Source organism: Neolamprologus brichardi, chromosome 9 (genome assembly GCF_056152115.1).
Source record: "Neolamprologus brichardi isolate AB-2024 chromosome 9, ASM5615211v1, whole genome shotgun sequence".
Lineage (NCBI taxonomy): Eukaryota > Metazoa > Chordata > Actinopteri > Cichliformes > Cichlidae > Neolamprologus > Neolamprologus brichardi.
Genome location: NC_142112.1, coordinates 25,063,335 through 25,076,658, shown reverse-complemented (window position 1 = coordinate 25,076,658; position 13,324 = coordinate 25,063,335). Strand labels below are relative to the sequence as shown.

Below are 13,324 nucleotides of genomic sequence, written 5' to 3'. Positions count from 1 at the left end.
TTGAATCGGCCCAGTTTGTATTAGTTGGACGAGCAGAAGAACGAGACGGAGAAACGTGTAAGAGCCCTAACTGCGGATAAAAGCGTTTCTCTGCTCCATCATGGCAGCTGCGGAGTAATTTAGAAGATCCGGCCCGTCGCGCGGAATCGTGACCGACGCCCGAATCCACCGCATTTCTGAGGATGTTTCAGCTGGTAACTGCGCGAGGATGCTTCCGCTGAACGTGCCCAAACTGGGCGTCTGTTACAATGCTGAAGGCTTCTTGGTTTTTGTTTTGAACGCGGGCCAAACACAGAATCACTGCAAAGCCTGATATGGACAACTTTAACGCTCCTCTCTTCTGCCATTTCTATGACGAACATTGCGCAGTGCAGTGAAAAGGCTATATCGTTTAGTGGCTGTCGAACTGGTGCCGAATACATTACCTAATTCATCTCGGTGTTAATTCCCGGTGCAGCCCATAAACACACTACCGAGCGTGTTGGTGCACAGTCAATGTAAGGAGCTTCGTCCAGCGGTGAGAGCCACTCTCCGAGGGTACAGATGCGAGGCAAACAATATCATCAACCACTGAAGTTGACAGCGCCTTGGGAGAAGGATGCGGGCTTTGGAAGGAAGCTTAAAACATACAGGAATCATACCAAGATAATAGCACAGCCTGGGATCGTGATGAAAGTGCTACGCAGGAAGAGGATTGTGTTATTTATGGCCTATTTGTTACTGCTCGTGCTCACTATGCTTAACTTGGCTAATTATAAATGGACTAAGGAGCCGCAGCAGTGTAATCATCAGATGAGGAGCACCACTTATCAGAGCAGATCTGACATTCGCTTCCTGTACAGGCCCTCGCTGGCTAAGAAGAGGCAGCTTATCTATGTGCTGACCACCTGGAGGTCAGGCTCTTCCTTTTTTGGGGAGCTGTTTAATCAAAATGCAGATGTGTTCTTCTTGTATGAGCCAATGTGGCACATCTGGCAGAAACTGTACCCCGGTGATGCCGTGTCATTGCAAGGGGCGGCCAGGGACATGCTTAGCTCCTTATACCGCTGTGATCTGTCTGTTTTCCAACTTTACAACAGCCCGGGAGGTAAGAATTTCACCTCCCTCGGACTGTTTGGGGCCACCCTCAATAAAGTGGTGTGCTCATATCCCCTCTGCTCAGCCTATAGGAAGGAGGTGGTGGGGATGGTGGATGATAAGGTGTGTAAAAAGTGTCCCCCTCAAAGCCTTAGACTGTTGGAGGAAGAGTGCCTGAAATATAGCACCATAGTCATTAAAGGGGTCCGCATATTGGATGTAAATGTGCTGGCCCCGCTCATGGAGGATCCGTCCTTGGATTTGAAGGTGATACACTTGGTTAGAGACCCACGGGCAGTAGCCAACTCCAGGATCAAATCCAGACACGGCCTCATACGGGAGAATTTACAGGTGGTCCGCAGCAGAGACCCCAAACTCCGGCGGATACCTTTCGTGGACCCCGGGCACAAAGCTAACAAGAAGGATGGCTCAGACTACCACTCCATTGGAGCCATGGAGGTGATCTGCGACCGTACCTCCAGGACTTTGAGGACTGCCTTAAACCCACCCAGCTGGCTGAAGGGGAAGTACATGGCCGTACGTTACGAAGACCTGGTCGAAAACCCAGTTAAGACCCTGAGGAGCGTCTACCGCTTTGCCAACCTCACTACCAACCATGACATTGAGATGTTTGCTTTGAACATGACCAGTGGCTCCAGTTCCTCATCTAAGCCATTTATAGTCTCCTCCAGGAATGCCACACAAGCTGCAAGTGCATGGAGAACAGTGCTCAGCATCCAACAGATCAAACAAGTGGAAGACTACTGCCACCACTCCATGTCAGTTCTAGGTTACGAGAGAGTGAGAACAGCCGGGGAGGCTAAGGACTTGAGCAAATCACTACTGACACACTCCAGACTGTGAAAACATCCTCACCACCAAAGACCATTTAATTTAATGTTAATTTTGCATAGAGTGCCATTTCCTTATATTGTGGAAATAAAGCTTTACTTTAAGTCAATGTTCCTGGATCTACATCGGCCGCATTTGGAATGTACCGTCAGTCGAGCAGTTGCAGCTCCGTTGAAAAGGACCACTTCTTTTATACCGGAACACCAGACGGGACCTTAGATCTTGACACTGCAACGTCTAAGAACAATTGACTCAAAGCTGCAACTTTCAGAGAAAAAAAAAAAGGAAAAAGAAGCTACTGTATAATTCATGTATCTTGTTATGATGACACTTCAAAGTGGATGTTTTGGGGATATTTTTTGAATGTTCAAAAGAAAAAAAAAATCTGTTTTCCAGTCTTCATACTGTCTGTAAAAGTGAAACTAGTTAAAGGAAGGGTTAAAAAAAATCCAACTGATTAAAAAAGAAGAAAAAGAAAAAAAGAAGTTGACTACTAATGTTAATATTTGAGACGTGTCAGAGACAATCACTGGATTGGATTCTTGTGCCATAGGTAGAGGTGTGATCAGAACAGCAGTAGTGCTACGGCTAGAATTTACAAAAAGGGGGATGTTTTGATTTGGGTTTTTCTTACATTTTTTTATTATTTTTTTTTTTTGTCGTCACATCCTGACAGGATGATATCATACACTGTGGACAATGTCATAGCTCCAGATTTGGAAAAGTCTCTCTGTTGGTGTCAGCAGTCTGCTTGTTCTACCATTTCCAATGTTTACAATTGCTTGCTCTTATAAAAAAAAAAAACACATCTGGGAATATTGCATTGAGTAAAGTTCATAGTTAACAATACAGTTTATGCATTTGTGTTGAACTCAGTTATTTTAACGCCTTCGGGGGGGGCAGTGGAAGTGGTTCACAAAATTGGCTGCAGGGAGCAACCTGGAAGTTAGCACACCAAAATAAGATGAAGGGTTTAATGCAGAATTGAATGATTCAGTTAAATTCAATGCAGTTGTATTTATTTAGCACCAAATCACAACAGCATTCTCCTCAAGGTGCCTTTTATTGTAAGGTAAAGACCCAGCAATCAAACACTTAGAGACCGTGGGAAGGAAAAACACCTTTTAATAGGAAGAAACCTGAAGCAGAATAATAATAAATGTGCTACATTTATTTTAATTTACAATCAGGATTTATAACAAATTTTATCTTTAAATGATTAAGCTTTATCAAAACTTTATTCAGTGCACACCTTTTGTCACTGTTTGAGAACCACTGTGCTGGAAAGGTGTCATATATTTGTTGCTATTTGCTACATAACCTAAAGGTGCCCTGTGGAGGTTTCTGGCAAACAAACTGTTTACATTCGGTGTTGCTCACCAGCATGAAGTGTGTGTGTGCGTGTGTATATATATCTGTCAGACAGGTTGGAAACAACTGCAAGCCACATTTGAAAAGTTATAAACCGAGTCTGTGTACTTCTCTATTGGTTTAGATTTCCTGCTTTGTTTAGGTTTTTCTTTTGTGGCAAACTAATGCTAGTAAAGCCTGACGTAAAACAACTACTGAGTAGTATTTAAAACTCCACACGGTATCTTTAAGTGCATGGCTGAAAAACGTTAGTCACAATAGCTGGGGATATTTTAATAGCAGGGTGGAAGAAGTAATTACAGTTACTGTCAACTTCAATTCTGTTGCAAACAGCACCTTAGCAAAATTTCCCATTTCAAGAGTCACCTGTAAAAGTAACATCCAAACACATTCATTGTGCTAAATGCGATTTTACACACCTGACTGTAGTTTCAGCCCTTTGCTCGGGATGCAAAAACGTCTAAAAATTGTACTTGAAAGCTCAATTGCTGGCGACTCCCACAACAACGACAAAGGAGACTTGAGAGAAGCTTCTTCCTCCCATGCGGAAGTAGATCCTGGTGAACATTGAAATTGGATTTACGTACCATATGGAAACTGACATGTAAAACAGAGTTTGCATCACCTTGAAATGCAAAAGAAGCTTTCTGCATCAAACGGATATGCAACAGAAGCAAACAGATTGTGTTATATAACAGTGATGTGTTGCTTCAAATATTAGCAAATAATAATAATAATGATAATAATGGATTGCATTTATATAGCGCTTTTCGGGGCCCTCAAAGCGCTGTACAGTCCCACTATTCATTCACTCTCACATTCACACATTGGTGGAGGCAAGCTACAGTTGTAGCCACAGCTGCCCTGGGGCAGACTGACAGAAGCAATGCTTCCATATTGCGCCATCGGTCCTTCTGGCCAAATGACATAAAAACTAGCAATTGTGCACCGTGTGAAATATTCAGTAAGTATTTGTTTACTTTGATAGTTAGCTGCAGCTTTAAGAAACAGACCTAATAATAGTGGAAAGCTGTTAATCATCATCTCTTGCTTGGAAAAAGCTCAAAAAATTAAATTTGAGTGCATACAAACAGGAACGCAATGTATACTTTAACAGACACATTCCAGAGACCCGCCCATGCATTCACAACATAAAACGAAAAGGCCCCCGCTTCAAGGACAATGGCTTTATTAATACACGACGAACCATCTGCATATTCGCACAGCCTAACCTTCACAAATCGTATATGTGCAGTAAACAACACCCCTGTTTGACTCAAGGGGGAAAAAGATGGGGCCCTGAGATTTACAGTGATGCACATAGAAAGCAGCAAAGTGCAATCTTTAATTAAAGCAGTTGGAGCGAAACTTCACATGCAAATAGTCTTTTTTTCCCTCCTGAAAGCTGTTAGTACTTTTAACCATTTGGATACATTCTTGCACAGCAAAGAATGCTAAGGAAGACATGGAGGGAGATGGGGTGGTGGGGGTGGTAATAAATTTAGCAGAATACATTTGAATGAGTTAAAAGGATTGCAGCAGAAAACAGTGCAATAAAAGTTTAATAAGGGGCTGGGGAAGAGCTAAGCAAAGTTGGCAAGAAAATACCATTTCAGCTGATTAAGGGAAATACTGCAGTGTTCAATCACAGAGTACAGTGATGAGTAATTCTCCCTAAAGCTTGAAACCCGGGCATTACGTAACCGTGTATCATGTAGCTGCCGTGCTTATAATGAATCTGTGACTTAACATATTACCTTTATTTATTTTTATGACTGCCGCTGCTTTATGACAAAGGTGAAAGGCACACTTAACATTTCTATTTCAGTTTCTAACTTCCCCAGTTTGAGACAAGGAAATCATCAGCGGTGCAACAGGAAGAGCGGTGGCCTTTGTAATCGGTTGTCTCCCTTCCTGTGTGAGTGTGTGTCTTTGCGTGCATTTCAGCACAGGGGGAGTGCATGACCTTTTGGGAACCATTGAAACTCTCTCAGTCAGCTGTTGGCAGATGTCCTGACCAGTGACCTCCATTCACTGTGGGAGGTGGGGGTTTTGACATCAGGGAGCAATAGCTGATAAGACGAGGTTAGAGCTGAGTACTGGAGCCGCTTGCCTCCCTCGGTTGAGCTGGAGCAGTGCCGAGGCCCAGATCTCCGTCCAGCAGGTCCTCTTGGTGCTCGGATGCAGAATCGCTTTCGGACGATCCCTGCTGGCTCTCCGTTTCCCCCAAATCCAGGGTGTTTTTTCCTGCTTCTATCTCACACAGCTCTTCTTCTTCATCCTGAATTGCGAGTGGCAAATAACTAATATGTTTCTCAATATTTCGGGCATGTTGTAAACACAGAAAAAAAGTCTTACCTCCTGCACACGGGGGCTACTGAAGACTCTGGCAAATACACCACAACACTGTGGCAGTGACTCAGTCAGCGGGGGGCCACAATGAGTCAGCATTGGCTTTAGATATCTGTGACATTGTTAAAGGACTGTTCAAAACGTGTGTACGTGTCAGTGACTGTAAACAGGAGATAAGGTGAAATGGTTGGTTGTAGTCTAGCCTGTCCTCCAGCTCCACAGTCACAGTATTAGCTAACAGCACTAAAGCACATATCAGATTTATATATATATATATATATATATATATATATATATATATATATATATGTATATTTTGAAAGAATGAGTAGGACAGTAACCAGGTACGATGTTTTACCTGTGCAGGATAAAAGGTCAGGGAATTTACATGTTACTGGTGTTGCGCTCCAGTAAAGAGTTAACTGGTATGGTCTGTTTTGTATTTTAGCAGCTGATGCTCGAGGGAAAGCCCAACTCTTTGTTAGAAAGAAGTGGTTAAAGTGAATCATTGCAGTTTATCATAAACATAATCATTGAGCGTGTGACTGCAAATTGTTTTAGATCAAAGCCATCAGACTTCCAGTTGTTTATATATGAAGACAGAAATGAGAGATGCAAATCTAAAAAAGTGTAATAAATCATAGTCCCCTTGTGCTCAAAGCAATAAAAAAAAAAAACATTATGAAAGTGTATTATTTCCCTTATGAGGTCACTGTCAGCTTACTGGCATTCAGTGCAGTTGGCCTTCCGTTTTGAAGATGGCACACTGCAGAGAGCTGGGATATTAGTCATTCAAGCTTTAGGTACTTGAGCTATTTTTGTTCCAGATTCTTATGCTGTTAGCATATTTAATATACATAGCTTTTGTCAGCTGAGTAGTTGTCTTAAGGAATAAAAGCTCCCATGCAACACAGAGAGATTTTCCAGGAGGGGATGTTGCATGAGAGCCAAAGTCGAGATAAAAATAATTTGCTCAAGAAAAAAAAAAGGAAAGGTAGCAAATGGGTCGTTATCTAGTTTCAGCAAACTGGGTCAGCCTTGCATTTGATTGAAACTAGAGGCAAGGTCACGAATGCCTTATAAATGTGATAAAGTGCAGATATGTGCATTTTGATTTTTGATCAGCGTTGAGAGGAGACGGTGGAAGCGAAGCGGTGCAGGTGGCAGGTGGTTACTAAACAATAACAGTGGCATATTTATAAGCTCTGGTCTGAAAAGTGGAGGTGAGTATGTTTGTGACATTTCGGAGCCCCCTGCTAGCATCTGATTTATAATCACCTTTCTGCAACGGGTCATACTTTCCTCAATTTTTGCTTCAGAGGGGAAAAAAACAACAAAAAAACGGACAAATTCCTATTTTACCAGTGCCATCAGTGTCAACCTTTGTACCTCACTGCCTTTTATGAGTAATGTGGGACTAATGTGGCACACAACTGCACAGTCCTCTGGCATGCGAACAAAAGAACAAGGGTAAGTGGAAAATAATCTAATATGGAAATTGGTACCAGCTCTCGCCATTCGGGTTCTGTTGTTGAAAATGTGCAAGAGGTTGGAATTATAAGCACCATTCTGGCAGCTAACAGGATTTATACATAAAATGTCTCAAATGAGAAACAAGGGGACAAGGGGGGAGGGGTCTGAGGAGGGAGAAAAGGAGAGAATAATGTCTTCCTTGGGATGTGCCTGAGTGAGTTGTCTTCCTGTTGGCACTGCGTTCTCCTGTTCCATGCTGGCATGATACTCGACAGTGATGGTAATTATAACTGCTGGTTCTGCTTTCTGCTACACAATGGTGTCAGATTATATGTGTGTGCGTGCGTGTGTGTGTGTGTGTGTGTGAAAAGATGCTGAGTAGTTATGTGGGGGTAGAAGACCAACTGCTGCTTCAGCCACCATCACAGCAAGCACAAGTCCCACGCTGCACAACCCGCAGGTAACCTTTTACTGACCTTTCATGAGTTAGGGCAAGTATTAGAGGTATAATACATGTGATCAGCTACTAGAGTTCAGAAATTACAAAGCAGGTTATTCTGGTTTGGTTAAACGCTTGCTGCGTTTCATGGGCTTCATGAAATCTTTTCATGCTATGTTTGCCAGGAAACCAACACAGATTTCAGCAAGTCATTCTAAGAAATAGTCTAGCACATAGCACGCAAAACGTCTCCAACAACAACCCACTGTTTTTGTCTAACATAAGTTACTTGTGCTATTTAGGAAATTGGTTGTAAATAGCCTGTTTAAAACTTGTGTGACATCACCTTGTGCTTTGTGAAGCCATGTAGTAAAGCTTCAGCTTGAGCTTTCTGTCAAATTCTGTGGTGATGGCCAGATCTGCATTTTTTTCATTCCATTTTAGATTTTTTATCTCTGACAAACTTTCCCATTGTTTTAAATCTGTTATCTATATATCTATATCTATCTATATCTATATCTATCTCTATCTATCTCTATATATATCTATCTCTATCTATATCTCTATCTCTATCTATATCTCTATATCTCTATCTATCTATCTATCTATCTATAGATAGATAGATAGAGATATAGATATACAAAATTAGAATTACAAAATGTCATGCTGTTGACAGCTAATTACATGTTAATAAGCAGATTTTGATTTTACTAGCAAACCATTCTACATTCATACTAATAATATTCTTATTCTGCAATAGAGATAAAATGCAGATAATGTAAACTTATCTTTATTTTAGTTTCTACAATGCAAAAAATGTTGCATCTGGGTCAGTGGTTTTAGACTTCCTGACATGCCCCACTTTAATGACCCAAAGGTTAACAACGCTGGTGAAGTTGTTCATTTTTCTTTCACTGAATTTCCCTCTATATTTCCCCTGGTCTGAGGCCTGAAGAGGCTATATTTGTGGCCCTGGAGGGGGTTTACCAGTATTTTAACATTTAAGCAAACGCTGTAGTCGAAAATGTCCAATACACGCGCTGTTACAGGCAGCCTTATTGATTACACATGAAATGCAAATCAATTAATAAACAAAAACGTCCAGTGGTACAACTAGTGAGGAAACAAGAGAACAAGAGGTTGCAGTTACCCTAACTCATCACACTCTCAACACCAATGCACAGTATTCTGATAAAACTTTGTAGGGGTGAAGAGTGGGGTCCAGGTAACAATCCATTAAAATTTCATGTGCATCCACCAAGTACTTCAAGGCCCACTTATTTATTTATTTATTTATTCATAGGTAGAAAAATGACAAAAAGGCTTATAAATTAGGAAGTATCTCACAAGTGTGGTGTGTACTGTCGACATAGAAATACTGTATAAAAATGTAAAATATCATGTCACATTTAACCTCTGACCTCGATCTGAATTCCAAAGTGATGATAATGTTATATAGAGCTATTTAAAACTATGTTTCTTGCCACCATTGTTTGTATTGAGAACATATACGCATATAGGGAATTCGATATGTGTATTACTTTGGACCTCTGACCTCTTCTTCAAGGTCAAATAGGGTCAAGCTGTCATAAAAAGTTTTTTATTTTTGTTTTATCTTTAAAGAAAATATTGTCAAGAGAAAGAGGATGAGCTGCCTTGGCAGTTTGTGCTTTGTGGTTTGTTTTTTTTAAACTGAGTTGATAACATATCCCTAAGTTTATCTGTCAGTGACTCATCCAACCTGGAAGAGATAACTTTGTTAGACAGCAGCATCTACAACAGCGAGTGCAAAAGCACACAGGAGTGTGAAATGTCAAAATATACCTTACTGACAGTACAATTACTGTACATTTGTAGCTCAGAGGACTGAGTTGAATTGGCCTCCTTCATTAAAGAAGACTAAGACCTGCCGCATAAGATGCGTGGCCTTTTGTTAGCCCCTTCCACTGATACACCCACTGTTCTCAGTACTGCTTATTCTCCTAAAGACATGTGAATTTCCATGATTGCAGACTTTGATTGCATTGCATAATGAATACGCATACACGTCTTACATAAGATCAAAATGTAAGGAGGAGATATTTACAGTGGGTGCCACTTTGCTCTACTTGGTGCTTCTTTGTTGTATGGTATTGTTTATCCTCGTAATGCTAAAAACATGTAACACACCGAGACTGGATTTTCAAGCCACGGAACACCCATGTAATTAATGACATTGTACTTTTTTAACACGGGAGAAGACATGGGTGGCTTCTGGGATTCCAGATCCAAAACAAAAACATGTGGTTGCTGGGCTAAAGCCACAGTATGCAAACCAATTCAGCTGGAAAGATCAAACAGGCTTTGATGTCCCCCAGAATGAGTGCTTGTCCTTATGAACCCTAAAGCCAGGCTGACGGGGAAACAGTTAAGGAAGCAGCAGTGTGCCTCAATGATGCAGATGGCGAGCCAAGTTGAGGCTCAATTACCTGGCAGCAGGATTCCGACCGAGGCTCCTCTCACCTGGTCCACTTCAAAGCACCTTCAGAATATGTTTTTCCTCCTCATCAATAGGATACATTGGTCGGGCCTTTCATCCTGCTTCTCTCATCTCCTCTTTTCTCGCCTGCTGTCATATTTGCATGCTTTACATGATTCCAAAAACCCATGATATATACACGAGGTCTGGTAAAAACACACAGTCTGTTAAAATGTGCAAGTTAACCCAATATTATAAGCTTTAAATATAGCCATGGCAGGGGTACAGTTCGTGCTGTTTTTTGGCTTTTGTGTGTTGCAACCAGCAGACATATCATACGAATGTTAGCATGCTAGCACATGTAGGGACTGGCTAGCTGGCTCTTTAAAAATGGTGAAGAACAGTCTGTCTGTCACAAGGCTACTAGTGAAACTATTGCATAAGACAGTAGACAGTAGATTACTATTATTTAAAATTTGGTCAGTGAATATAATTCTTTATCAAATTAACCCACTGCTCATTCTCAAGTCAATATTTAACATCTAAATATGTCTTAAACATTTAAATGGAAGCTGCAAGACTAGAATGAAGAAACCGTTTCCCATAAACAGAACGGAAATATGTCCTAATCAGATCAGAGAATCTGATTAGGACAGTACACTCAACCACATCCACCTTGCTTGTGTTTTGTGGTTTAGCAGCCTGAACACTACATGTATTTGAATTTGATTACAACCTTTACAAACTTTATGGTTTATAAACTGTCTGAAATATAAACCAATACTGCCTGTTAAAAACAGTTCTCAGAGTAAAATATGTCACAATGAACTCCTTTGCAATGATTTTCCAAGACTAAAACTTAAGACAGACTTATTGAAATGTTAGCAAAAATGACCCCGTTTACACTTGTTTACATGAAATGAATTTAGTCAGAGCTCAACCAATAAAGGAATTTTAAGACCAATACTTGAGGGTTTAAACATCTGCTAAATGTGTGCTCCTGCGAAATTGCATAATTTTTTCAAAATCTGCTGGGCAATCCATGCAAGACCGACAGACAACATGGCTGAAGAGTGTTTCTCGCATCTCTTCTTTAGTTTTTAAATTTTTGTTTATCAGATAAAAAAAAAAGAAAAAGATATGTAATATCATAATATTGAGGGTTACGTTCCAGGACCCCTGTGATAGGTGAAAAACCATCAATTAGAAAGCATGTTTATTTTATTATTTTATGTACATCTAAAGGCAGGTGGTGCAGGGTGTTTTACATAGAAAGCACCTTAAATGTGAGAATAACGCCTTGATCCATAGGCTGGATCAGCGATGTGGTGTTTGGTGGTAAGAACTTAATTTGTACACCTTCAAACGACAGGTCCCTTTTATTTCAATTTAATATTCTTTTAATATAAGTTGAAATAAATATGTGATATTTTCATTTCAATTGTTAGAAAACGGTTATTTTACTGCAAAAATAATTACTAATTTCAGGCCATACATAGTTAAACATGTTTGTTTAATCTAAGTGTCACACAGGAGGACTCAGGGTGTAGCTTGTTACTGTTAGCCAATATACCGTTTTACAGTCAGATCCACCCTCTCTCGTCGTATCTGGTTTCAGAACTACACATACCAGCTCTCACTGTTCATGAGTAACATATTTAATACCTCACAGTCTCAGGCTACTGTTTCAATGCGCCTCAAGATGTAACAAGAACACAGACTCTTAGGTGAGGTTGATCCTTTTGGATTTTAGTTCCAACTTCAACCCAATCATCCCACAGACTGGCAGGAGTTATTAGTATAGTTGTGGAAATAGATCTCAACAACACCCTTACCTAGAGTGTTAACACCCTCAGCATCATTTAAAAAAGCTCATCAGCACTTGAATTTCTTGAGGAAGCTGCTTACTTCCCTTGTCAGACATTTACACTAGCAAATTATATATATATATATATATATATATATATATATATATATATATATATATATATATATATATTCTTAGATATCCCTATAAAATTTTGAGTGTTTAGGAGTTACTTATGTTATTTATAACTCTTCCTGCTTTAATGTAAATTCCATCAAAGAGAAGAAGGGAAAAAACTCTGTATTAAACTATCAGTCACGTTCGAACACACTCACCCATTCATTTTCATGGGTACGGTATAAAAAAATGTATTTAAATATATTTTGCATGCTGTCAAAATAATATTAACCTTGCCTGATTTGTTTCATAATCACAGGTCAGCTACGTAGCCGAGATAATGCCATTTCTGCACTCTCATTCATTTTAAAAGAACAAAAACCCCAAACAAAACAAACAAAAGCTCAATTACGCATTAAATGACTATTCTTAATGATGATGCCATCAATCCAACATTGCACTGTTTTGCAGAAGAGATAAAGCCCATAAAGTAAGATGATGTGCTCCTTACCAAGCACCAGGTCATGAAGTCATTAGGGAGCAAAATTCAATTAGCTTAAACTTAATGCAATCCTCGTGAAATCTTCCTGCAAAGAGTACAGCTGTTTTCCATCTCCAACTACACTCTCTGCTTACAAGAACATCTTACCATGTAGTTAACACCAACAGAGGCGGCAGTAGTTAAGCATTTTGGGAAATAACACATACTCACTATTGTGCAGAGTTGGGGAGGGAAGTTCAACACCATTCCCACAGAATAAGATTGCAGCTAGTAAACCCTTAACTTTGTTTAGAATAAAGACTGACAGAGAAGCAAACTGTTAGCTTTGGAAATGAACTTTAGAGGTCCTGGCCAGATTTTGTTATCCTCAGACAGTCACTATAGCTGACTGGCCCTTTATTTATTGTTGCTACAGACAAGAACATCAACCTTTACCAAATGCAAATATATATATTTTCCAGATTGTTGCAAAATAAAATACAGGTGGACAATGGAGTAAATTTCCGAATGCAACCTGCGAATTTATCTAATAACGGCAAAGGAATGTACAAAATGTATTCTTGCACGGAGCAAAGACTGTGGATTTTTGGTCCACAGAAATGAATTATAAATAATTTAAATATTAGATTTTAGATATAATATAATATTTGCTGCTTTTCTATCTGGAAAAGGAGTGCATTGTTGGAGTACTCTTTTAATAGTCACGATGTTCATAAGAAGTGATTGCTGAGAACTGTCACATGAGAGAAGTCACATGGATAATCGTGTTTCAAAGTTGACTTGAAAATGAAGAGCCTTTTAGATAAATGCATCCTAAAGAATCGTTTATGTCAGGGAAACTACAATGAGAGCATGTGTGCAAATGGTCCTAATATA

The 13,324-nt window shown here is 39.9% G+C and overlaps 2 protein-coding genes across 2 annotated transcripts in view; one reads left to right on the top strand and one right to left on the bottom strand.

Moving 5' to 3' along the window:
* chst2b (carbohydrate (N-acetylglucosamine-6-O) sulfotransferase 2b) lies at window positions 1-3,077 on the top strand. Its single transcript, XM_006795088.2, has one exon. The coding sequence runs from the start codon at window positions 544-546 to the stop codon at window positions 1,939-1,941; it is 1,398 nt and encodes a 465-aa protein (XP_006795151.1). The 5' UTR covers window positions 1-543; the 3' UTR covers window positions 1,942-3,077.
* A 1,414-nt stretch (window positions 3,078-4,491) lies between these two features.
* The window catches only part of LOC102787171 (sodium/hydrogen exchanger 9-like), a 62,969-nt gene continuing 54,136 nt past the window's right edge, over window positions 4,492-13,324 (bottom strand). The window contains exons 15-16 of the mRNA XM_006795089.3: window positions 5,659-5,764; window positions 4,492-5,581 (exon numbers count right to left, since the gene is read on the bottom strand). Of these exons, the coding sequence (XP_006795152.3) occupies window positions 5,387-5,581; window positions 5,659-5,764 (301 nt within the window). The 3' untranslated portion in view covers window positions 4,492-5,386. The remainder of the gene's footprint in view (window positions 5,582-5,658; window positions 5,765-13,324) is intronic.